Source organism: Microcaecilia unicolor, chromosome 3 (assembly GCF_901765095.1).
Source record: "Microcaecilia unicolor chromosome 3, aMicUni1.1, whole genome shotgun sequence".
Lineage (NCBI taxonomy): Eukaryota > Metazoa > Chordata > Amphibia > Gymnophiona > Siphonopidae > Microcaecilia > Microcaecilia unicolor.
Genome location: NC_044033.1, coordinates 188,980,668 through 189,005,438, shown reverse-complemented (window position 1 = coordinate 189,005,438; position 24,771 = coordinate 188,980,668). Strand labels below are relative to the sequence as shown.

At 43.7% G+C, this 24,771-nt stretch overlaps 1 protein-coding gene across 1 annotated transcript in view; it reads right to left on the bottom strand.

Annotated features, from left to right (window-relative positions):
- KMT2D (lysine methyltransferase 2D) overlaps positions 1-24,771 on the bottom strand; it is a 591,638-nt gene that overhangs the window by 197,077 nt on the left and 369,790 nt on the right. Inside the window, exon 32 of the mRNA XM_030196818.1 lies at positions 15,213-15,383. Coding sequence (XP_030052678.1) covers positions 15,213-15,383 — 171 coding nt within the window. The remainder of the gene's footprint in view (positions 1-15,212; positions 15,384-24,771) is intronic.

The following is a 24,771-nucleotide window of genomic DNA, read 5'->3' as shown; positions in this document are numbered from 1 at the left end:
TTATATCTGAAACAAAGTTATTTACTACCACCGTCAGGTCCCGAAGCGCCTTCCAGATGGCATTCAATCTAACCTCCATGGAAGCCAAAAACTCCAAGGTGATTTCTCTTGAGGTGTTTAGGAGTGGTTCCGCCGATTCAGGTTCTGCTGTAAACGTCCTCTGTTTCAGCATATGCCTCTAACTCACTCCTCCACTCCTTTGGACATGGTGGTTGAATAATTCGGGAGTGATGAAGTTGTTTTTCCAGGTCCAAGAGCGTCAACGCTCCTTCACCAGCGCTAATCAAAGTACTTACCAACCCTTTCATCTGTGGGCAGTTCAACGCGCAGCGGTCCCGCACTTGCTGCTCAGGGGACAAAACGCTGGCCATCAGCGGCTGACCGCCAGTTGTTCCCTTCCTCTCAGTTAAAGAAAGTGCAATTGCAGAGAGGGAATTTACATAAAGAAGACAAAAGAAGACAAAACTTCAGAGGGCAGCTGGGCATACGAACTTCAGGTCACCATCTTACCACTCTCCCAGTTTGGGACACTCTTTGTCTGGTTTCTCCTCAGAGGCCTGTCTGATATGGGTAACCCTTCAGCATAGCCCTCTGAGTCACTGAAACACAGAAGCCCCTCCACCACTACAAGGTGGTGTCCCTTCGGAGGGGTCTTGTTTCAGTATTATCCTTCGATTGTTCCAGAAAATTCGCCAAATCAAGTGTTTCAGTCAAATTTTCCTGAATTGTAGGAACATTTTGTTGTTGAGTTGTTTTCATGTCCAAATAATATATTTTCTGTATTGGAGGAAGGGATTGTTCTGAATATTTATATATCTCTTTTAAAAATGTTATGAACATATCTCTTGGGGCAACAAACTGAGATTTTGGAAAGTTTAATAATCGTAGATTCAAGTTTCTTGATAAATTCTCCATATTTTCAATCTTCCGATGCAATAATATAAGATCCCAAGAAATTTGAGCTTGTTGATCTTTTATTTTAGTAATTTCTGATTCCAATTTAGTCTGTTTTTATCAGAACCCCTTCCATCTTTTCTTTTAAGGAATTTATTTGAGTAGCATTATTCAAAGACACAGTTATAAAAGATGTAGAGATTCTAGGGTAGTCCAGATTGACTCCAGCGACACCTCTTGAGGTTTAACCAGTGGTCGAATCGCTAATGCGCAGAGGGAAATGTCTTCTTGTAAGTTAGAAGACTGAGCCAGCACGGCTTCCCCAGATATCATTTCAGGTTGACGCTGGACTCCCGCCACCAACCCAGTTGTCTCATCGAGTGTCGCTTTCTCCGATGGGGTTCGCCACCCCTTCGATTCCGTTCCAGTGTTAGGATTCGGCACAGAAGCTCCGTCTGGTTGCGGAGGTGGCGGGGTCAAAGGTCCCAGCGGGTTGAACGAAAACTCGCTCTCCTGAACAGGGCTCTTCCCTGCCCCGTTAGCGGTAACACCAGAAATCGGGGTAAATACCAAAACATTGATATGGACTGCTGCCCAGGTAAGGAGGGTATCTGCTTCGGGAGGGGTGGTCCCTTCGGCTTCCCCTTCGGCATGATTTTAGTGAAAAAAGGACAAACTTTAAGAAAAGAAGTTTGGGAGCGTCCATATCACGCTTCCTGCTTGGTCGCCATCTTGAATCCACATTCTTTTTTTTTATATTTTATTTATATTTATTTCAAATTTACATTTATGCAATACAACATAAATCAATCAAGATAACATTAAAGGAACTTAAATCAAAACGGAAATTATCCTACATTATATCGACCACAAATTATGATCCAAGATCTAGGAAAATAACTAAAATCAAAGAGCAATCAAATTAAGTGAACAGAGAGAGATGGCGAAGATTCGCAGCCGAATAGCGCTTAATACAGTGCCTATTACAACATTATTCTTTAGAGGTAATAAATTCTTGTAATTTTCCTGGGTCAAAAAAAATATATGATATAGATTCAATAGTAATAAAACATTTACAAGGAAACCTCAATTGAAAAGTTCCACCTAAACGGAGAACTCTTTCTTTTAGTAACAGGAAAACTTTTCTTCTTCTCTGGGTATCCTTGGAAAAGTCTGGGAAAATCTGTATTTTTGACCCAAGAAAAGTGGAGTTCATATGGCGAAAATAAAGTCTCAAGATGTTATTACGGTCTGTTTGCAGTGCAAATGTAGCAAGCAGTGTGGTTCTCTCAGTTATGACCTCCATAGAACTTTCCAGGAAGTCAGTTAAATTTAAAGCAGCTTGAGGATTTTGAGGAATATCACCCTTTCTTGCACCAGAAATATATTGTACTCTTATAATAGGAGGGAATCCCTCAGAGGGGACACCCAATATCTCATGCACATATTTCCTCAACATTTCCAGTGCTGGGATGAGTGGAGATTTAGGAAAATTAAGAAAACGTAGATTATTTATGCGAATTTGGTTTTCAAGGAAATCTATTTTACGCTGCTGAAAGTTGAAACTTTTCATCAACATTTCTGTTGAAGATTTCACTGCCTTAAAGTCATTGTCCAAAACATTCATTCTAGATGTGTGCTCTGCAACTTTAAGAGAAATATCTTTTTGAGTTTGCTTTACCTCTGCCAACTCTCCCGTTAGGATTCGGGCAATCTGTTGTACGTTGGAATTTAGGCCTTGTATCGCTTCCCATAAAACTTCTAGGGTAATAGCTGAAGGTTTTTTCAAATCTCCCAGCACGACAGAGGACGCATTCAGATTCACTGCAGGCAGTACACTTGCCTGCATCGATGTTCCTTCTGGCGTTGAGGAAGCAGCGGGGTCTCCGCAAACAAGCGCAGGGGACCGACTTCCGGATACCACGCTCCGTTCCACCGCTGAATCCTGCCTCTCTCCTGGCCTTGGGGGAACAGCCATTGGGGGTGGGCTCAACGAGACTCCCTCAGCGCTCAGGTCTGTAAGATTTTCCGGACCGCCCGTAGCGAAACCGCCAGCTCCCGGCGTCAGCAATCCCATCTCTGCCAGAGTCATCTGCCGCAACGGAGCTGGTTCCACCCTGCGCGCGGAGACAAGTGCACTGGGTTTACCCTTTCGCTTGCCCATAACGGCAAGCGAAACTCCGTGTGCAGGTTTCAATGGAGGGAGGAGAGAGCTCGGCGCACATCCGTTCAGCTAGACGCCATCTTGGATCTACACAGTTGACCTGAATCCACATTCTAGTGAAGGGAAGTCTTGCCTCACCAATCTATGCAATCTATCCCTAAAATCGAGTGTGCTACCAGAAGACTGGAGGGCAGCCAATGTTACACCGATTTTTAAAAAAGGTTCCAGAGGCGATCCGGGAAATTATAGACCGGTGAGTCTGACAGTACCGGGCAAAATGGTGGAGGCTATTATTAAGAATAAAATTACAGAGCACATACAAAAACATGGGCTGATGAGACCTAGTCAGCACGGATTTAGTGAAGGGAAGTCTTGCCTCACCAATCTACTGCATTTTTTTGAGGGGGTGAACAAACATGTGGACAATGGGGAGCCAGTGGATATTGTGTATCTGGATTTTCAAAAGGCGTTTGACAAAGTGCCTCATGAAAGACTCCTAAGGAAACTGGAGAGTCATGGGATCGGAGGAAGGGTATTACTATGGATTAAGAACTGGTTGAAAGATAGGAAGCAAAGAGTAGGGTTAAATGGTCAGTATTCTCAGTGGAGAAGGGTGTGCTGGGACCGCTGCTTTTTAACATATTTATAAATGACCTAGAGATGGGAGTAACTAGTGAGGTAATTAATTTTGCAGATGACACAAAGTTATTCAGGGTCGTCAAGTCGCAGGAGGAGTGTGAAAGATTACAGGAGGGCCTAGCGAGACTGGGGGATTGGGCATCCAAGTGGCAGTTGAAGTTCAGTGTTGACAAGTGCAAAGTGATGCATGTGGGTAAGAGGAACCCGAATTACAGCTATGTCATGCAAGGCTCTGCACTAGGAGTCTCGGACCTAGAGAGGGATCTGGGAGTCATCGTTGATAAGACGTTAAAAACTTCTGCTCAGTGTGATGCAGCGGCTAAGAAAGCGCACAGAATGTTGAGTATTATTAGGAAAAGGATGGAAAACAAACATGACCATGTTATAATGCCATTGTATCGCTTCATGGTGCGACCGCACCTTGAGTATTGTGTCCAATTCTGGTCGCCGCATCTCAAAAAAGATATAAAGGAATTAGACAAGGTGCAGAGAAGGGTGACAAAAATGATAAAGGGAATAGATTGACTTTCCTATGAGGAAAGGCTGAGAAGGTTGGAGAAAAGGTGGCTGAGGGGTGATATGATAGAAGTCTACAAGATAATGAGCGGATTACAGCAGACAGATGTGAAGCATTTGTTTACACTTTCAAACAACAACAAAACCAGGGGACACAAGATGAAGCTAGAATATGGTAGATTTACAACAAATAGGAGAAAGTTTTTCTTTACTCAGCATGTAGATTCCGGAACTCGTCGCAGAAGAATATAGTGACAGCAGCTGGCCTTACGGAATTTAAAGGGGGTTTGGACAGATTCCTGAGGGAAAAGTCCACTGAACATTATTAAAAAAAAAATTGGGGGGGGGGGGGGGGGGGGTTGCTGGGTTCTTGAAGCCTGGATTGGTCGCTGTCGGAGACAGGATGCTGGGCTTGATGGACCCTTGGTCTTTTCCCAGTATGGCGGTGCTTATGTACTTATGTATTTAGAGAGATTCAGCTTGAATCCTGCAAAATCACCCTACTCTTTAAAAGCTTCCAACAGTGCCAATAAGGAGGTTTGGGGATTTGTAATGTGAACTAACAAATCATCCGCAAACGCGGAGATTCAAAACTCAAATCGCTGAAAACGAACCCCCTGAATTTCCAAGTGCATCTTAAGCTCCCATATTAAAGAATCCAAAAATAAAGCAAAAAATCAGGGGAGACAGTGGGCAACTCTGGTGAGTGCCCCTACAGATATTAAACCATTGAGTGGATATCCCATTCACTCTTTGGATCCAAATGTAGGGTGTCCACTGCATTTCCAAAGAAACTCTCTATGCCATACTGCTTCTGTGGAAAAAAAAAATTGCGTATCTAGGATGACTCCTAGATAGCAAAGAGAGTCCGTGGGCTAGACAGAGGTATCAAAAAGGTTCAGAGAAAGAGAGAGTACAAGAAGGCCACCAGTAAACCAGAAAGCAACTGTTTTTTTTCAGTATTGAGAACTAAATGATAAGAGAGCCATTCTGATATAGAATAAAGACAGTTTTGTAGGGGGTGAATATCTAAAGCATAAGAGTTCATGGTAAATATTAATAGGATGTCGTCTGCATAAAGAATAACATGAGACGCCGGAAGACTGAATAAGTGTTGCTAGGGGACTAAGAAAGAGGTTAAAGAGGATAGACCCTTGGGGGATGTCACAAGTCAGTAGATGGGAAGAGGAGAAGGAAGGGGGAGGATAGGACTCTGAAGGTGCACCCTGAGAGAAAAGAAAAAAACCCAAGCAAGTACCGTACCTGAAATATCAAGAGAAGGAAGTCGAGCAAGAAGTAACGAGTAGTTAAACACATCAAAAGCAGCAGAAAGATCTAAGGAGATGACAAGGACAATGTTGTGTCTAAGCGAGAGTAGATCTCACTTAGAAGGGAAGTTAGAACAGTTTCCATGCTATGGTATGATCGAAATCCAGATTGGAGTGGGTGAAGGGCCAATGATTTCTCAGCAAGATCAGAGAACTGTGTAAAGAATTTTTTCAAGCAGTTTGGATAGAAAACAAATTTGACACAGGGCGGTAATTTCCCACAACTGATGGATCTAAGGACATTTTTTTAAACAGTGGACAAACCACAGCAGATTTTCATATAAATTGGACTTAATCAGATGAGAGACTTGTTAATAACTGATAGAATATAGGGAACTCAACCAAGATCTGAGCTTTTCAGCCAAGAAATGGGAAAATGATATAGTATGCAAAAAGTAGCTGTTAAGACCCGGTAGTAGTGAGCCCCTGTGCCCCGACTGAGCACGGCTGAGATGGAGTGATGCCGCACTTGGTCAGGCAGCCAGACAACCCCTAGCTTCACCTGGGAAGCGACCACCGTTCACCGAGAGTTGAGCTCCCAGCTGCAGGTGGCCACCAGGACTTCTGGAACCGGCTGGGTTGCACAGCCGCTGACCAGGATGGCAGAGAACAGACACAGTCCAGAACCAGAACGTCAATAGGAAAGAATAGTCAAAAGCAGTCCAGGGTCAAGGCAGGCAGCAAACAAGCAAAAATCCAAGAAAACTAGCCAAGGTCCGGTACACAGGAAAACAGGAACAGAAGATATTCGGTGAACAGCACTCGACAGCAACTCCTCAGAACAATTGAGGCTGAAGCAATGAAGGCCTGGAGGCAGGGCTTTAAATAGTGAAGCAATCTGAGCAAACCAAACCTCAGGTGAATCCAACATGGCTGCCCCCATAGGAGATCCTCCAAAGACCAAATATGGAGTTCCTTCCTGTTCTCGTTAATACAAGATGGCTGCCCCCTCCTGAGCTAGCCAAGATGGCTGCTACCCTTGCTCCAAGCCAGATGACGGATGCCAGACTTATGAAACTGAAACAGACCCTTCTAAGACTGAACCTTGTCCCTTTTGGACGGAGCTGAGGAATGACTTAGTCTGGAGGAGCATCGAACAGGTGAGGGACGTAACAGTAGCCTTCATAGAGGCAAGTATTTTACACAGTGAGGTCAGAGTTTGTTGTTGAAATAAGGACCACAATAAAGTTAAGACAGAACCAGAAAGTTGAGAAACAGGTAAGTTGTGTGGATTGAACAGAAGATTGGAAAGGGGTTGGAGGTACTCCTGAGGACTGATCTATGACATCATTGCTAAGAAATATTTTTATCAGTGAATCTATCTTAGAAGAGAAATAGATAGTGAGGGACTCAACTTGGGAAGGGAACAGGACCTTTTGTTGTCAGAAGGAATGGATCCTCAGGAGCTTAGCCGAGATTGGGTGGCAGAGCCGGTGGTGGGAGGCAGGGCTGGTGGTTGGGAGGCGGGGATAGTGCTGGGCAGACTTATACGGTCTGTGCCGGGGCTGGTGGTTGGGAGGCGGGGAAAATGCTGGGCAGACTTATACGGTCTGTGCCAGAGCTGGTGGTGGGAGGCGGGGCTGGTGGTTGGGAGGTGGGGATAGTGCTGGGCAGACCTGTATGGTCTGTGCCCTGAAGAGGACAGGTATAAATCAAGGTAGGGTATACACAAAAAGTAGCACATATGAGTTTATCTTGTTGGGCAGACTGGATGGACCGTGAAGGTCTTTTTCTGCCGTCATCTACTATGTTACTACTATGTTATGTCAGAGTGGCAGATAAAATATAATGCCTTAGAATGATTTAGGACCTTTTTGATTTGATCAGCATAATAGAGACCCTTGGCCTTCCTGATGTGAAAATTATAGTTCCAAGAGATATTTATATAATTTGAGATCAAGAGGAGATTTTGATTTCCTCCAACCACGTTCAACTTTCCGAACCTTTTTTCTACATAAGCGAATGCCATCGTGGAACCATGAAGATTTGCAAGAAAAAGAGGTAGACTAAAACTGCAGTGGTGCAACAGAGTCTAATGCGGTAAGTAGTGTGTTGTGCAGCTAGGTTGTCTGGTCATCCCTGTCAAACTCCCTCCATCACAGAAGAGGGTCCCCAAAGTCCTCTTCAAGAAATTGCTGCTCCATGTCCATCACATCCTCTTCTCAGTCTAACCATAGGGACCAGAGCAACAGCCTCCCCCCGGAGAACCCTCCCCCCCCCCCCCCCCCCCCCCCCCCCCAGGCTCCACATGACTGCCTGGTAGAGAGTCCAAACTCTGGAGGAAACCCAAAGTTCCATGGAGGATCAGTTGTGGCAGCAAATCTGCCCAACGGTCAGAATCCACGATGGTGGCGGATCCTGCCGAGGGAGAATAAGCGGCCCCTGCAGACCAGCACCCCAACAACAACTGGTAGAGGCAAAGGGATGTCAAGACATTTTCTAGCCTTTTTTTTTTTTTTTAACTTGAGGAATATTAAATAACTCACCACCCCAGGGACCTACCAAACCAACTCAGACTGCACAGGTTGCATGCCTACCATCTGCTGGTAGACAGAAATACTGGCTGGCTGGGAACTGAACAGAGGTCTTATACAATTCTCACAGTCAATGTTATCAGTCTCCATCTGCTGGTAGGCGTGCATAACCCATGCGTCTTGACCAGTCTGGATTGCCGCTATAGAAAGACCTCTATTTCTAGCAGACCAACATACCTCTGTTGGACAAAAAGGAACAAAGTTTAAAAGAAAAAGCAAACTGTATGGGTAAATAGGATGTACCAACTCTTCAAAATAAACAAATATCCATTATAATCTATTGCCAGGAGTGACAACACTCCTTCACATAATAAAATCCTAAGACAAGGATTAGAAGTTTAGACAGATCATTACTGCCAGACCTCCGCCGCGTTCCCTCCACAGGTCAAGACAGAAGCACAGCCCAAACTCAATGAAAGTTGAATCTGTAGTTTGATCCAAAATTAACTTTTTCCTCTTAGATCTGGCAGCTGTTCAGCAAATTGCATAGCCATTGCAGCTTGTGAAAAGAAATGAAATTTACCATCATGCTGGAGTCGGAGCTTAGCCGGATACAACAGCGTGGAAAGCACTTTCTTCTTATGCAATAAAGAACACGCAGGCACAAATACATAGTGCCTGGACACAACCACTGTGGAAAAATCCTTAAAACACAGGATTTTGCTGTTTTCACAGACCAGTGAACTGGCAGTCCTCATAGTCCTTAAGATCTCCTGGTTGCAAACACATAATTAAGCAATTTTATTATTACAGTCCTTGGCTGTTTGTCAGTCAATTTGATGGGGCCCAGCCTGTGTGCCCTCTCTATCCTCAAAGGACCTGCTGTGGATTGGAACTTCAGGTCCTGCAGCAACTACTCTCCAGGAATCCTCGAAGTTCCAGCTCCTCAATATATTCAGGCCCTACTAGATGTAAGATACATCATCTCGAACAATTTTCCATATCGTCCATTTTCTCCTCCAGCATCTCATTTTAGATTGAAGATGCAGCTGCTGAGTTTCTTGCTGTACCTTGTCTTCCACATCGGAAGGACGCTGTTGGTACCATAAGAAATCAGCATGCTTCTTTTCTAATTGTCGACTGAACCATGTTTAGCTGAAATCTCCTGGAGCTATTGCTCAATTGAAGATGCAATCATGCTTTAATTTCCAACGCCACTTCAACAACCTACGTTTACCTAATAGAGTGTTGCCCCTTCACCTCTTCATCTGCCATTTTGTGTTCACTGGCCTTCTGGCTTTCTAGGGATTTTAGATGCCATCGCCATATCACCAAGATCCTCACACCTCTGTACTCGCAATACTTTCACAGAGGGATGCAGATGTGTCGCGCTCCTCACCTGCTGCATGCGCCTTGCCTCCTACCCGGCTCCTCGGTCCTGCCTAGGAGGGGAAGCGTCGGCCATACTGGCCGGGCCGACGCTCCACCACCGCATTCTCCGCCCTTCTCGCTGCAACGACAGGCATGGCGGCACCAGCAAGGGGCTTCTTGCCTCCGTTTTTGCCCCCGCTGCTGTTTGGAGCGCCGGCCATCTTGGCAGCGCCAACAGTCTTAGATCGGCGTTCCTCTTCCGGGAGCGGGGCCGGGAACTTGGGCCACGCCTCCCAACGCTGGGATTGGCTTCTCACGTCCAGGTTCCGCCTCCTCTTGCTGGCTGGCCAATCGGGTCCCCCTTTGCCAGCTGACTCCTCTCTCCCTGCCCCTTGCCAGCTGTAGCTTGTCTCTCTGATGGGGGGGGGGGGGGGGCTGTTTAAGGAGCAAGCCTTCCCCACAAACTTGCTTCGGCTTCTACTTTGGTAGATTTGCTTATGCTACTGTGAGACTGTCTACCACTGCTTGCTGCCTGACCTCTGCTTGGAACCCGACTACTCTCTCCTTGCTGCCTGACCTGACCTCTGCTTGGAACCCAACTACTCTCTGCCTGCTGCCTGACCTGACCCCTGCCTGGAACCCGACTACTCTCTGCTTGCTGCCTGACCAGACCTCTGCTTGATCCTGATTACCCTCCGCTTGCTGCTTGACCTGACTACTACTTGATCCTGATTCTTCTTTGCTGGTTACTTGACCTAACTCTAGCTTCTGTCCAAGCCCAGTCTTCCATTGCCTACTGTCTGCGGCCGTCTGACCCCTGCAGTATCCGAAAGTCCTGCAGGCCGCATGCACCTGGGGGCTCAACCCTTGGGGAACGGTGGTCCTCTCAGGTGAAGCCTCGGGGTTTGCTCGGCTGCCCGACAGGGCGCAGGCTCAATACCTCATCGCTGTGCTCCATCTGGGCACAAGGGCTCACAAACTTGACAAGATGTGATTATTATAAAATTGCAGTTTGTGGAGGCAGATGTTTCTTGTGGGGCCTAGGCGTATTTCACAGCATGAAGTCTCTGTACTCTCCGAAGGACTCTCATTTTGCCCATCCAACAAACTGGATGAAATCCAACTATATTCAGACCAAGAAGAATTCTTTAGAAAAATGCGTCTTAAAGCACATTTCCACAATAGAGAGACCCCCAACAGACCGGAATACAGTCTGAAACAAAAGAACACTTATTTCACCCCACAGGAGGGACAAAACTACAAGCTGGATAATTGCATAGAAAGTTTCAGACATAGGGTAAAATCGCAACTTTCCAATAAACAAAAGAGGATTCTGTACAATCTTACTCCACCAGAAAGAGCGGCCATAAGAACTCTACAAACTAACGTACGCATTATCATCAAACCCTCAGACAAAGGAGGCGCAGTGTTAATTATGGACACACAAAAATACATTGAAGAGGGGCACAGACAGCTCTCAGACAATAAATAATACAGGAAACTAACTGAAGACCCCACACAGGATTATACAAAGCAGCTAAAAGACCTTATCAGAACATTTCCTACACAAGCGCAGCCACACCTGAAGAAACTCATACCAAACCAGCCTTCTGTGGGCACATTCTATATGCTACCCAAAATCCACAAACCTGGAAACCCTGGCAGACCAATCATATCAGGTATTGGCACACTCAAGGAGGAAATATTTGGATTCATAGAGGGAATTCTGAAACCTCTCATGCACAAAACTAACAGCTTCATACAAGACACCACAGACTTTCTGAATAAATTGAAAAATATCAAGCAATTACCACCAAACACCCTTCTGGTCATGATGGATGTAGAATCACTATACAGCAACATTCTACATGCGGATGGCATAGCTGCATGTGGGAGACTCCTAAAAACATCCACACTGGACCATCAATACTCACCAGAAACTATTACACAATTAATCAAATTTATTTTAACTCACAACTACTTCCGCTTCAACAATGATATCTATCTACAAATAATGGGCACTGGTATGGGCACCAGGACAGAACCCCAATATGCCAACCTTTTAATGGCTGAGCTGAAAGAGACATTTCTGAATACATACCAGACCAAAGCTCTAAAATACCACTGGTACATCAATAACATTTTTATGATTTGGACGGAAGGGGAAGAAACTCTGAAACAATTTTACTATTCCTTTAATACATACCATCCTACAATCAGATTCAAAATTGACTACTCCCCAGAAAAAGTCAATTTTTTGGACACCACGGTCTCAATCAGTGATGGCTGTATACAAACATCTATATACAAGAAACCCACAGACAGATGCAGCTACCTCCACAACTTCAGCTTCCATCCTTCACATACAAAAAGATCCATAATTTACAGCCAAGCCATAAGATACCACCGTATCTGCTCTGACCCAGGGGATAGAGACAGACACTGAGACAGACCAAAGGTCCATCAAGCTCAGCATCCTGTTTCCAATAGTGGCCAATCTAGATCACAAATACCTGGCAAGACCCTTCTCCTCCACTGCTAACTCCAGACTCCGTTCCTTTTATCTTGCTGCACCATATGCCTGGAATAGACTTCCTGAGCTGGTACGTCAAGCTCCATCTCTGGCTGTCTTCAAATCTAAGCTAAAGGCCCACCTTTTTGATGCTGCTTTTAACTCCTAACCCTTACTCACTTGTTCAGAACCCTTATTTTATCATCCTCACTTTAATATTCCTTTATCTCTTGTTTGTCCTGTTTGTCTGTCCTAATTAGATTGTAAGCTCTGTCGAACAGGGACTGTCTCTTCATGTTCAAGTGTACAGCGCTGAGTACGTCTAGTAGCGCTTTAGAAATAATTAGTAGTAGTAAGATCCCAGAAAAGCTCAATACATTTTATGCTGCTTATCCCAGAAATAAGCAGTGGATTTTATTTATTATTTATTACATTTGCATCCCACATTTTCTCGAATAGCAGTAGGCTCAATGTGGCTTACAGGTTCCAGAGAGTACCAACTCTGGAAATATATACAGAGTGGAAAATAGAGTAACAGTGGGTGCAAGGAAGCTGACACGGTTCCGGAAAAGAGAATACAACTCTGAGACGAATATATAGTAGCATATAGACAGAAGCAATCCCAATGAGGCTGATAAGTCTCTGGAGATGGGACTAAAGCTTCTATTACATAACATACATAGTAGATGACGGCAGAAAAAGACCTGCACGGTCCATCCAGTCTGCCCAACAAGATAACTCATATGTGCTAATTTTGTGTATACCCTACTTAAGGGTGGAAGTACACTTAATTATAACTGGAGTGGTAAGATTCGTACAGTTTGAAGTAATAGGATTATGTGAAAGGGGCATTGTTCATTTCTTAGATCAAAAGATGTGATGCATTGTTCATGAATTAGTTCGGCTCTGCTGGGTAGGCTTTCCGGAAGAGGTGAGTCTTGAGGTCTTTTCGAAATTTTAGATGGGTGTTCACAGTTCTAATGTTTCTAGGGAAAGCGTTCCAGAGCTGGGTGCAAATGTAGGAAAATGTATGAACTTTTCCATTAGGAAGCCGTCCAGACCCTTTTTAAACCCCGCTAAACTAACTGTCTTTACCACATACTCTGGCAACGAATTCCTGAGTTTAATTACACGTTGAGTGATGAAACTTTTCTGCAATTCGTATTAAATGTACTACTTTGTAGCTTCATCACATGTCCCCTAGTCCTAGTATTTTTTGAAAGAGTAAGTGAATGATTCATGTCTACCCATTCCACTCCACTCATTATTTTATAGACCTCTATTATATCTCCCCTCAGCTGTCTTCTCCAAGCTGAAGAGCCCTAGATGCTTCAACCTTTCCTCATAGGGAAGTCATCCCATCCCCTTTATCATTTTCGTCGTCCTTCTCTGTACCTTTTCTAATTCCACTATATCTTTTTTTGAGATGTGGCGACCAGAACTGAACACAATATTTAAGGTGCGGTTGCACCATGGAGCGATACAAAAGCATTATAACGTCCTCACTTTTGTTTTCCATTCCTATCCTTATAATACTTAACATTCTATTTGCTTTCTTACAGTGGCGTAGCCATGGGTGGGCCAGGGCCCATCCTATTTGGACTCAGGCCAACCCAAAATTTTGGCATTCTTGCTGTGGCTCGCAGAGATCCTCAAACCCCACCAGCTGAAGATTTCCTCCTCTTCAAGCAGCTGGTGCTCTTTCAAACCGCAGCTGGCAGAATTTGCCTCAAGCTGACACCTCTGCACATGCTTAGTTTTCATGCATGCACAGCCTGCTGGCTGTGGCATCAGCTCAAGGAAAGTGCTGCTGGCTGCTGTTAGGAAGAGCGCTGACTGCCTGTGCAGGAGGAAATCTTCAGCTGGCGGGGTTTTTTAGATCCCTTCTTGCTCAGGTATTTAATATTTTGGGCTTGCAGGTGGAGGGAGGGACAGAGAGCAGAGCAAATCAGAGCAGAGGGAGGCTAGGGACGGGGGAGCATGAATTCCGTGCCCACCCACCTTGGACTCAGGCCCACCCAAAATTGGCTGTCTGGCTACGCCCCTGCTTTCTTAGCCGCCGAACGTGACGACTTCAGAACATAAGAACCACTTTCTCTGAGTCCTCCTCGTTTCAATCAACACAACTGCAGTAGTCTATGGCTAAATTAGGAGGCAGCGGGAATGGGGGCCAACTCAGAGGATTCTGGGTAGGTGAGAGGCTGATGGTACACTTTCTCAGCCAATCATACTCAGAGGAATAGGGGGGGGGGGGGGGGGGGGAGAGACAGGGGCTAGGGTTTCTAAGTGATGAAACACCGGCTCGCATCTGATTGTGTCTGGACGTCCAGTCCCAGCTCAGCTGTTTCTGGAACTGGACGTCCGGTCCCAATCAGCTGCAAACCAGGTACGACATTGCCTGTAGAAGGGGAGGAGGAGAGATATGGAAAATACTTAAAAATTTTTTTTTTTTCTAAACTTGTACTTCTTTACTAAGTACAAAAGTACAGCTTACTTGTAAACAAGTTACAAGTAAAAAGTATGGCAAAAAAAAATGTAACTCATTACAAGTAAAAGTACTGCCAACAAGTACTGTAACAAAGTACAAGTACTTCGTTACTACCCATCTCTATTAGAAAAGTGTAAAAAAAAAAAAAAAAAAGTAAACAACTATCTTTGTTCTCATGAGCAGAGTCACACACATTTGGAGTAGTGCTCCTGTTTTGAAACCAATCAGCTATCTTTCTTCTATGTACGGCAATCTTAGAAAAACAAAACAATACTTCTCAATATTAACGGGTCCGTTGGCTCTTAGGCAATGCCTTCATCTCTGCAACCAAGCAACTTTTAAGGGAAGAGCACTTTGAGCTTGCATAGGGTAATTTTAAATAGCAATGTGCAATGCATGTTTAACACATGGAAACATACCGAAGGACTACACCTGTTATCCAATTGGTGCATAGGTATTCCTGGGGACACAGCTTGGGTGGAGTTGTGATGTACACATATATTTTATGAAAAAAAGCACATACATGCACAAATTTACACTTTCTTTGCAGCAAGCATAGATTTGTGCATTACTTGGGGGTAGACAGGGAAGAAAGGAAACTTTATTTTTTGCTTTGTGCACTTAAAATGTGTCATTCCTCCCTCTTCCCATCCTGAAAGTATCCTGTGTGTGAATTTATGCATTTTTCCTCCACTCCATTTAGTCAATGCCACAGATGCACTAAATGTCCTCACTACTCTACTCGGAACAACTGAGGATTCACATCAATATGCATAGATACAGAAATGAGAGGGTCTACACAATGGATGCAGAGGTGCTCTTTTACCTGTGATACCTGGTAGGGCTGCACCCCCCGGGCTGCCAGATCAAAGGCTGGGTTGGTGGCATCACTGCTCCAGGCAGCCTGGGAAGCAGTGGCTGCTGCAGCCTCCTTCTCTTGACGCAGGTTGTTCCTCTGGATCTGTTGTCGAATGAGGAGCTCCCGCAGTCTCTGGCGCTAAGAGGGGCAAAGAGCAATCAGTTTGAAATGGAGAAACCTGGAAGAGACTACTATCCCTTTTAGCATCTGTTCTAAAATGTGTCCACTTTAACTATGCCCTGCCTATGTGGGGCAGACTCTTTCATCCCTCAAGTGTGCCATGCCCAGGGAGTCAGGAAATTCAAACAACATATATATAGAAGAATAAAATCAATTAGTCCATTAAGTCTGCCAAGTTATTTCTCTCTCAAAAATTAAGCAGCTCATTGCTGTATATTTTTTTTTCTGTAGTCCACCATAAGAAAGGTGATAAATTTTAAGTATTCAACTTTCCAAATCTCAACTCAAGAATAACAGGTGCAGAAGGTATTTTCCCTGACCAAGAAAACTTACAGTCTAAGTCAGGTGTGTCCAACCTCAGTACTTGCCCAGTCGAGTTTTCAGTATTTCCACAATGAATGTGCAAGATATCTACTATGTTACTATATCCATTTTCATACAGTGAAGAACTGCATGCAGATTGATCTCATGTATATTCATTGGGGAAATCCTGAAAATCCAACTGGATTGCAGCCGTAAAGACCGATGTTGGACACCCCTAGTCTAAGTTTCGTACTTAAGACAATGGAGAGTTAAGTAGCTTGAGCCTAAGATCACAAGGAGTGTTGGTGAGAGAAGCAGGATAAAAAGTGCACCAATTTGAAGAAATCAGGTTAGTAGCTTACTGAGGCAGTTACAGTTTCTAACCCTACTGGAAATATCCATGGCACTCTGAGATTTAATGTCAAGAAGGACAGCACCATACAACCAGTTCTTCAAGCAAACCCAAAACTATCTGACCACTTGAGAATTAAGAGGCTGCCCCTTAAGATAAAGGGCTACTCAGAGCGAAGCATAACATTTATATCCCACACATACCATTGAAGTTCAGTGTGGCTTACAAAAAAATAAACTGGGCCAATTCCAGGAACAAGTACAGATCATTAAAAACAAACAACTGATAAAAGCTAATTCATTCAAACTCAAATATTCTCTAAATAAAGTTTTCAACAACTTTTCAAATGCTGAATAGTTAGATTGATTCGAATTTCTATAGGTAGATCATTCCAATTACTGGCCGCCAAATATGCAAATGAACCAGCAAAAAATCTCTTATAAACCAACTTTTTTGGATGTGGGTACTGAAGAATGTAAAAAAATGTCTGGATCGGGTGTGGCTCTATCATACTTCAATACCTTAAATATTAATCGGGCAGTCATATTTAACAGAGATTGAAGTTTCTTTACAATCATATCTGATGAAGACTACAAACTTAGTTTTATTCTTATTCATTTTAAATCTAAAGGTGGTTGTCCATTCTTCTATTTATATATTTATCCCCATAGTCAGAGAAGCAACAACAGTTAACAGATGGCCTTCAAAAGGAATGAAAACTGATATATCATCTGCATACATTAAAATTTTAAAACCGAAAGCAGCTAACCTCTTGCCCAGAGGTGCCATAATTAAGTTTAAAAGAATAGGGGACAAGGGTGTGCTCTTAGGGACTCCACAATCTGGGCTCCATTAAGTGGAGTAAGATCTTTTCACCATTACTTTATAACGTCTACTAGTCAGAAAACCCTTAAGGCCACTGAAAAACAGAACCTCCCACCCCATAATAATCCAAAAGTGATAACAATACAGAATGATCCACCAGATCAAATGCACTAGAGAGATATCACATCAAAAGAACCTTCCTACCCAAGCTAACTTCTTGCCTAAGCACAGATAAGAAGGTGGCTAGGACTGTCTCCTTACTATGACCTTTTCTGAAACTAGATTGGGACTCATGGAACATCATGATGAAACAAGTAGCTTAGCAATTGTTGAGCTACCACTCCCTCCATCACCTTCATTAAAAGTGGTATAGAGGCCACTGGTCTATAATTTGACATTATACTAGATTGTAAAGAAGAATTATTTTGGAATAGGGGTAAGAATAATGAATCCCTTTCTCCACTGGAAATTTACCCTTATCAAACATCTCCAATAATCCCTAGTGCAGGGACATCACAAACTGAGGGGGAACAATGGACATCAAATCTGCAGGACAGACATCGGATAAACAATGAGATTTTGAATATTTATAAGTAGAGCGGTGTGGTAGCCGTGTTAGTCCACTTTTAAAGGTAATCAATAGAAATAAAACAAAATAAAACATGGAAAAGAAAATAAGATACCTTTTTTATTGGACATAACTTAATACATTTCTTGATTAGCTTTCGAAGGTTGCCCTTCTTCATCAGATCGGAAATAAGCAAACGTTGGTAGATGACAGTATATATAAGTGAAACATCAAAGCATTCCAGTGACAGTCTAAAAGGATGGGGGTGGATAGGTGAGAGACAGGAAGAGTCGGGTGAATGAGGGACAGGGAGATATGCACGGAGACAGGAGGGTGACAAAGCAGTACAATTTTATGGTTTATAATGGGTTAGAAAACCCAGATCTTTGTTAAGTCCTGTCTGGTGGGTGTCAAAATATTTAATCATTCTGACTTTAAAGGTCTTACGTTCCTGTATTGTTTTAAAGTTCCCTTTCAGGATTCTTACCATGAAATCACTGGTACAGTGTTCTGGTGGGGCAGCACTTTACAAAACCAGAATACTGTACCAGTGATTTCACTTATATATACTGTCATCTACCAACATTTGCTTATTTCCGATCTGACGAAGGGCAACCTTTGAAAGCTAATCAAGAAATGTATTAAGTTATGTCCAATAAAAAAGGTATCATCTTATTTTCTTTTCCTTTATTTCTATTGAATATTTATGGAAATAACCAGAATACCTGTAGGAATTGAAAAACTGGTCCAAAATCTGTCTGCATCAGTGTGGTTTTTAACATTCAAGGTTCTGAATAAAATCTAATAAAACCTAATGGAGCAACGTACCATTAAACCTTTGAACTCCTTGATGGTCTTGATAAAGACCTTAAAGAGTATAAGCAACAGCATTGCTGACAGAATACAGGGGTTTAACTATAGGAATAGCCTTATCTTGCCAAAAACATACAAGACTTTTCTTGGCCGCTAATCCTGGTATGTTAGCTCAGTTCTTTGTAAATAAAGTTGCAAAGCTTACTTTACATAGGTTTCTATGGAACTTTGGAAGGCTAAGTGCTTTGAAAATATGCCTCATTGTATGCTCAGCATGGCACGTCATTTCCCATTAGCAGCCTCTGCTGTATCTGTGAGGATTGGGCTCTCGGGGAATGGCCAAAGATTCTGCCTCTCCGGTGTCAGCAGGTGGCTTTGGGAAGGTGGCTCAGGCTGCTCCTAGGCTCTGGTGGGCACTTTCGCCAATTTGGAGTTGCTTGCTGAAGGCCTCTCTCATTCTATAGAGCTGCTGGTGCTCACGAGGCACTGTGCTAAAACAGTTTTCGGCTCCATTTTCACTGCTTAAAAAGGCCTGGTGGTGGAGTCTTCTGTGGTTCCTCCTCCTTTTATGGATTTGAAGGGGGCCCAGGATTTCTTACTGAGAGAACCTGGAGGATGTGGTCTCCTTGGAATCAGTGGTTCCAGGGGAGAAGCTCTTGGACAGAGATGATCCCTGGGAGGCAGATCCTCTAGAGGAGAGTCTAGAGTTTCCTCTTGGGGAGGATCTGTCAGTGATGGGGATTTTCCAGCAGACGGAGCTGCCTGAGGTACTCTCTGAGGTAATGCAGTTTCTTAAACTCTCAGAGGACCAGCCTCCTGAGACCAGAAAGAATGAACTTATTTTGAAGGGTATTCACCATCCACCCCACATTTTCCTACAATGAACACTTGTGAGAGATCATGGAAGCTGAACGGCAGTTCCCAGACGCACCTTTGCATATTGGCTTTACCAGCTCTCTCTGGCTGATCTGAAGACCTTCAAACCACCCAAGGTGGACACACTGGTTACTGTGGTTACCAAGAAGACGGCAATCTTGGTGGAAGGAGGGGCGGCACTCTGCTATTCTGTGCTACCTGATTGAATTTCTCCAGTACGTTTGTTGTTTTCGTGTCTCTGGCGTCTCCCGATATTCTGTGTGTGTTGGTTTCCCTGTGCCCGCTTGCTGCGGTGTCCATTGAGGTGCCTCAGCGTTGCCCACCTGCTTATGACATCTCCTGATATTGTGTTGGCTTCCTTGTGCCCGCTTTCCGCGTTGCCCATTGGGGCACTTGAGCGCCACCCACCTGCTTCTGATGTCTCCTGATATTCTGTGTTGTCTTCCCTGTCCTCGCTTGCCGTAGCGTACATTTAAGTGCAGTAAGTAGTTTATTCATTGTGGATATCATGAAAACTTGACTGCCTCGGAGAACAGCCAGGCCAAGTTTGGGAGCCACTGTTATACAAAATTTAAATGAAATTTCAAAAAAAAAAAAAAGGGCAGCATTTGCAATCCAACCACCTTACTGGGCAGAGTAGATCACCTATTCTGGTCTTTACCTGCATTCCTATGACATTTAAATCTGCAACTCCTGGTAGTTTATTTTACTGGCAATTGGGGGCCTTTTGATTTAAAAAGCATCCTTTATTAAGCAATTGATTTATACAACCTACATGCAGATACATTCCTACACACAATACATGGGCAATATATAGTTAAACCCCTGTGGGCATGCCTTCATCTTTTGGTTATCACTATATTCCAAACATTTCTGTGGGAGATGTGTGTGTATTGTGGTGCTGGGAGGAGCAATCACAGTGCACCCATTCCACTTCTCCCCAAAGGGTTATATAAAGGAGTCATAGGAGGGATTTAGAGCTCAAGAGGGGAAGAAAACCCGGAGCAGAATTCCAAGGATTGACAGGGTTTTTACTGTTCCCTAGGAAACAGTGAAGCCACCGGAGAAGCTTCTAGTTTCCCAAAACCTCTATCTGCCAATCAAGGGAAGGAGAGGCCCCAGAGGTAGTAGTTTGAGAATTCCTGCAGTACAAAGGAGGGAGATCTAAAGAACTAGAGGGAAGAGCTCCAGCCCAGGGAATGAAAAGAAGCTTCTTCACATCTGGCCAGCAGGAGTAAACGGGCTACCCAACCCAAGGCAAAGAAGACCCCAAAGTGAATACTGGACCAGGAAACTGAGGAAAGGCCTAAGGCCCTGGAAGTAGGTGAGGCCTGAGAACAAAACGGCTGTAGGGGACAGCCCTGAAGTTATACATGAAAACTCAGATATGGAAGATGAGCTCAACCATTTTATTTGATGTCTTTTTGTCCGGAACTTTCAAGACCCTGTAGTTTTGTTTACTTAAGGCAGCAGGGGGGAAGGTCAGTGTAAAAAGATTTAACACTGTGAGGGAGGTGTCTGCCCAGCACATATGGTTAAGGACTAAAAAAGCCATGGCTGTGTTTCCATTTTGCTTGAACTGTGCTGAGTTGAAGATAATGATGGATTGAACAGTGTGTTATATTTGAAGATTTTGGTTGAGCTACTACAGAGGAAATATATGTTAAAGTTAAGACTTTGGTTGATGTTTTGGAAACTATACTAAAGCATTTTGTGATATGAGGAAAGAGATGTGCTCACAAGAACTGCTCCTTTTTGCATGTTTGGTGGGGAGAAACACAGGGAAAGAGAGCTAATCCATGTCAGATTTACCCTGCCCATAACAGTATATGCCATTTTTTTTTTAGATTGATTTTGCTGCTTGGCATACCTAATTTCTGCTTTTGCTGCCTGTAACTCAGAGTGTTTAATAATTCTGCTGAGAGTTTCCCTTAGGCTCCCATTCATCAGTGTTGGCTCTTAATATTTCTTTGACATGTTGATGATGTAGATGCTTTGTAAGCAATATTACTACCTTTGTTTTATTTACCATGTGTGAACACCTTTCTCCTGCTGTAATGGTGACTGACTGGTTTGTGTCCGTATTCTCTTTTAAGAGTATTTCTTGGGCAAGATTCCTTACCTTGTGAGTCAAGCTAAACACACAGGTTTTTCCACATGTAATTATTTCTATCTCCATTAAAAAAAAAAAAAATTTCCCCCCTGTTTATGGACCTTTCCTCTTCAAGTGATCTCTCTAATCCAGACAATGCTTTGTGAGCAAAGTGTCCTTTTTTTAAAGGGATTTTTTTAAAACTTTTTTTGTTTTAAATTGTTGTTGACTTCTCCAACTTTTTTCATAGGTTTTCTTCCCATCAATGTCCATCCCTTGCCCATAGTCTGGCATCAAACTTATTATAACTTAATCCCCCTGATGCAAGTGCTTTGCTGAAACATGTTGGGTTGATGAATAACTTCTGTACATAAATCATAACTATTTTTGTTCATGCACTCGATTTCTCCTTCCAATTTTTTAAATTGATTTTAGGCCTGATACTCAAAACTATTTAAACAACCAGGAAAGGGATTGTGACCCTTTAAACTGCCTATCCAGGTATTTTCAGCAGTATTTAACCGGGTAGCGCCCAATATTTTGGGGGGTGTTCCGGAGGTGGAGTTGGCATATAGCCCGTTAAGTGCTAATTACAGCACAATCAGCTAAGATAACTGCATAAATAGGACTGCCTAAAACACAGACCTATCTTTATGGGACTCTTCATAGCTGGTTAAGTGCTGAATATCATACTTAGCTGGCTATGTGTTTGCTGGCTCCATATACCTGGAAATTCAATGCTGGAGCCTGGACATGGCTCAGCATTGAATTTCTTGGTATAACGCCGATGGTCAGCGCTTTGTTTTCGGTTATTTACTGAATTGGTTAGTCTAATATATTTTATTCTAGCCCCACTGGCTTTTGTTATCCCTGTGCTTTAATTTGATGATATGATTTGTGCTCTTCCTCTTTGTTCAGCTAGGCCTTGAACCAGAAAGAAAACATGATTGTAGAGATTGCTCAGATGGTCGGCTGGTTTCAGCACTTCAGTGCAGCAAGAAGCCTGGAGGGACCCAACCCAGGTTTCCAGAAGCTGTTAGAGGGTATTCATAAGGAGTTTGGAAGATCCAGAAGGTGAATTCTTAACTGCCTTGGAAGTTCCAGGATGACCTGCAAGGGATCGAATCCCACTGTCCTAGTCATATTAAATAGATGTTTCTGTCCACTGCCATCCTTTTATATAGCTACCCTCAATACCTTTACCAAATCCACTGATGGAATTTCCTCATCACCAGTCTGCCTGTTTATTGACTGGGTTTATAGGGGAGGGTCTCCTATATTCTCATCTGTACATCCTTAAGAACTCTATGAATGGGCACTGTTGCAGTTTTCTGGGGTGATATTCACTGTTTCTGCCCTGGGTTCCTCCTCTATGGCTAACATAAAAAGGAATGACAACAGCTATTGTCCTGATTTTCCTTTCAACTATAGCAAGCCAGTAGAGACCTATTCCTCGGAGAAATCTGTATGCTCATATTCTGAATCCCAGGAATGCTTTGATAAAGATACAGAAAAAGACTCAAAGGAAGAAGTCTAGGTCTGAACCTAGTTAGATGCCTCAATGCCTCGGTGGAGGCATTCCTCAATTGGGACACCTGGACATCCCTATAAGCCTGTGCCCATACCAAGTGTCCTCCTCCAAAGCACTACAAACAGATATCCCTGCCCATGACTGATTCAGATGCTCTTCAAGGCCTCAGAATAGATGAATCACCTCCAGCAATAGGAGGGGTTTAGAAGATTTGTATCCCACATTTTCCCACCTATTTGCAGGCTCAATGTGGCTTACATAGTACCGAAAAGGCAATTGCCAGGTCCGGTAGAGGAACAAATACAATTAGATGTTAGGGTTGAATAAGGTAAGTTACAGGCACGTTAGGGGTCAAAGATAGGGAGGGGTAAATAGTGTCCAATATGATCTTTGGTTTTGCTGTGTTGAGGCACTTATGTTGGGTCAGTGGGGTATGCCTTTCCAAACAGGTAGGTCTTTAGTGATTTCCTGAAGTTTAGATGGTCATAGATTGTTTTCACAGCTTTACGCGGTGTGTTCCATAGTCGTGTGCTTATATAAGAGAAGTTGGATGCGTAGGTTGTTTTTTTTTTTTTTTTTTTTATATCTCATGTTTATTGAACATAATACACCAACCAGGATATTGTTCTGATCCATTATACAATGTAAACGGTGCCACATATATCCTTATTCAGTCCAAACCGCCAACTTAAACATTTTATAACATTTTCCTCCCGTCTCCCGTCTCTTTCCTTCCCTCCCCAACGCCTACCCCCCCCCCCCCCCCCCCCCCCCTCGACCTCAGGAATTCAACACTCTACTGCGAGCCACTGGAGTTAAAGTGTCCCAGAACGGTGCCCAGACAGAACAGAATTTGTCCCCCCTGGACCCTGCCAGATCCGTAATTCCACTACGTTCAAATGAGCACATGTAAATCATCGCCGATCGCCAATGCGATACTGTTGGAATGTCTGGGGTCAACCACAGTTGTAAAATTAGTTTTTTTGCCATCAACACAGCTCTGTGCAAAAAGCCTCGAGAGCCTGTCCTGGCCGCTCCCCGCATATTGTAGATACCAAACAGTTGGCCTGGAGAAATGCGCCACTTTGTGCCCCACATCGAGGAGGTTTGCAGTGCCAGTGACTTCCAAAACTTCTGAATACATATACAGTTCCAAAACATGTGGCCCAAATTTGCATTGTCTTTCCCACATTTAGGGCATACATCTGAGTCTCGCAAGGTAGCTCGGAACGCTCTTCTTGGCGACACATGAAGACGGAACAGAAACTTATACTGTAATTCCCACCAGCAGGCATTTTCTGTCAGTTTGTATGTGCCCATCAATACATTTTTGATACTCTCCGGGTTCACCGAAAAAGCCAGCTCCTTCGTCCATTGTTGTGCCATCCGGGTAAAGTCTGTGGACTGTAGGTGCTCTCTTAGGAGTGAGTGAAAGTACTTCAGCGGAATCTTTCCCTGTGCCTCAAGTGCCAACATTGCATTTAAACACTCCCAAACTTTTACAGACAAATCATTCTTAGGTAATGAGTTAACATAATGACTTAACTGCATAAATGCAAAAGGATCCCTCTTTTCCAGGTGGAATTCTCCACTGATATCAGACATAGTTTTCATCCCTCCCTGCTCCGACACCACATGTCTCAAATAAGTGACACCCTTGGCCCTCCAGTCTCTAAAAGTCCCAGAGGAGTCTCCCACTGGGAATTCCGGATTACCTCTTATAGGCAGCAATGGGGACACCGATTTATTCAGTGTGAAAAACCTACAGAGCCACCTCCACGTCTGCCTCAAGGGACCGAGTATGGCCGAAGCCACACCCAAATTCGGGCTCTGCCCCCTCACCTGATGTAGCCAGCTGGAGAAATGCAAAGGTTCAACCCAGCTCGTCTCAGCAGCCGTGAGGGAAAAATGTTCAGTGGCCCGAAACCAGTCTGAAATGTGGCGCATACCACTAGCCACCGAAAACATACGTAGATCCATCAATCC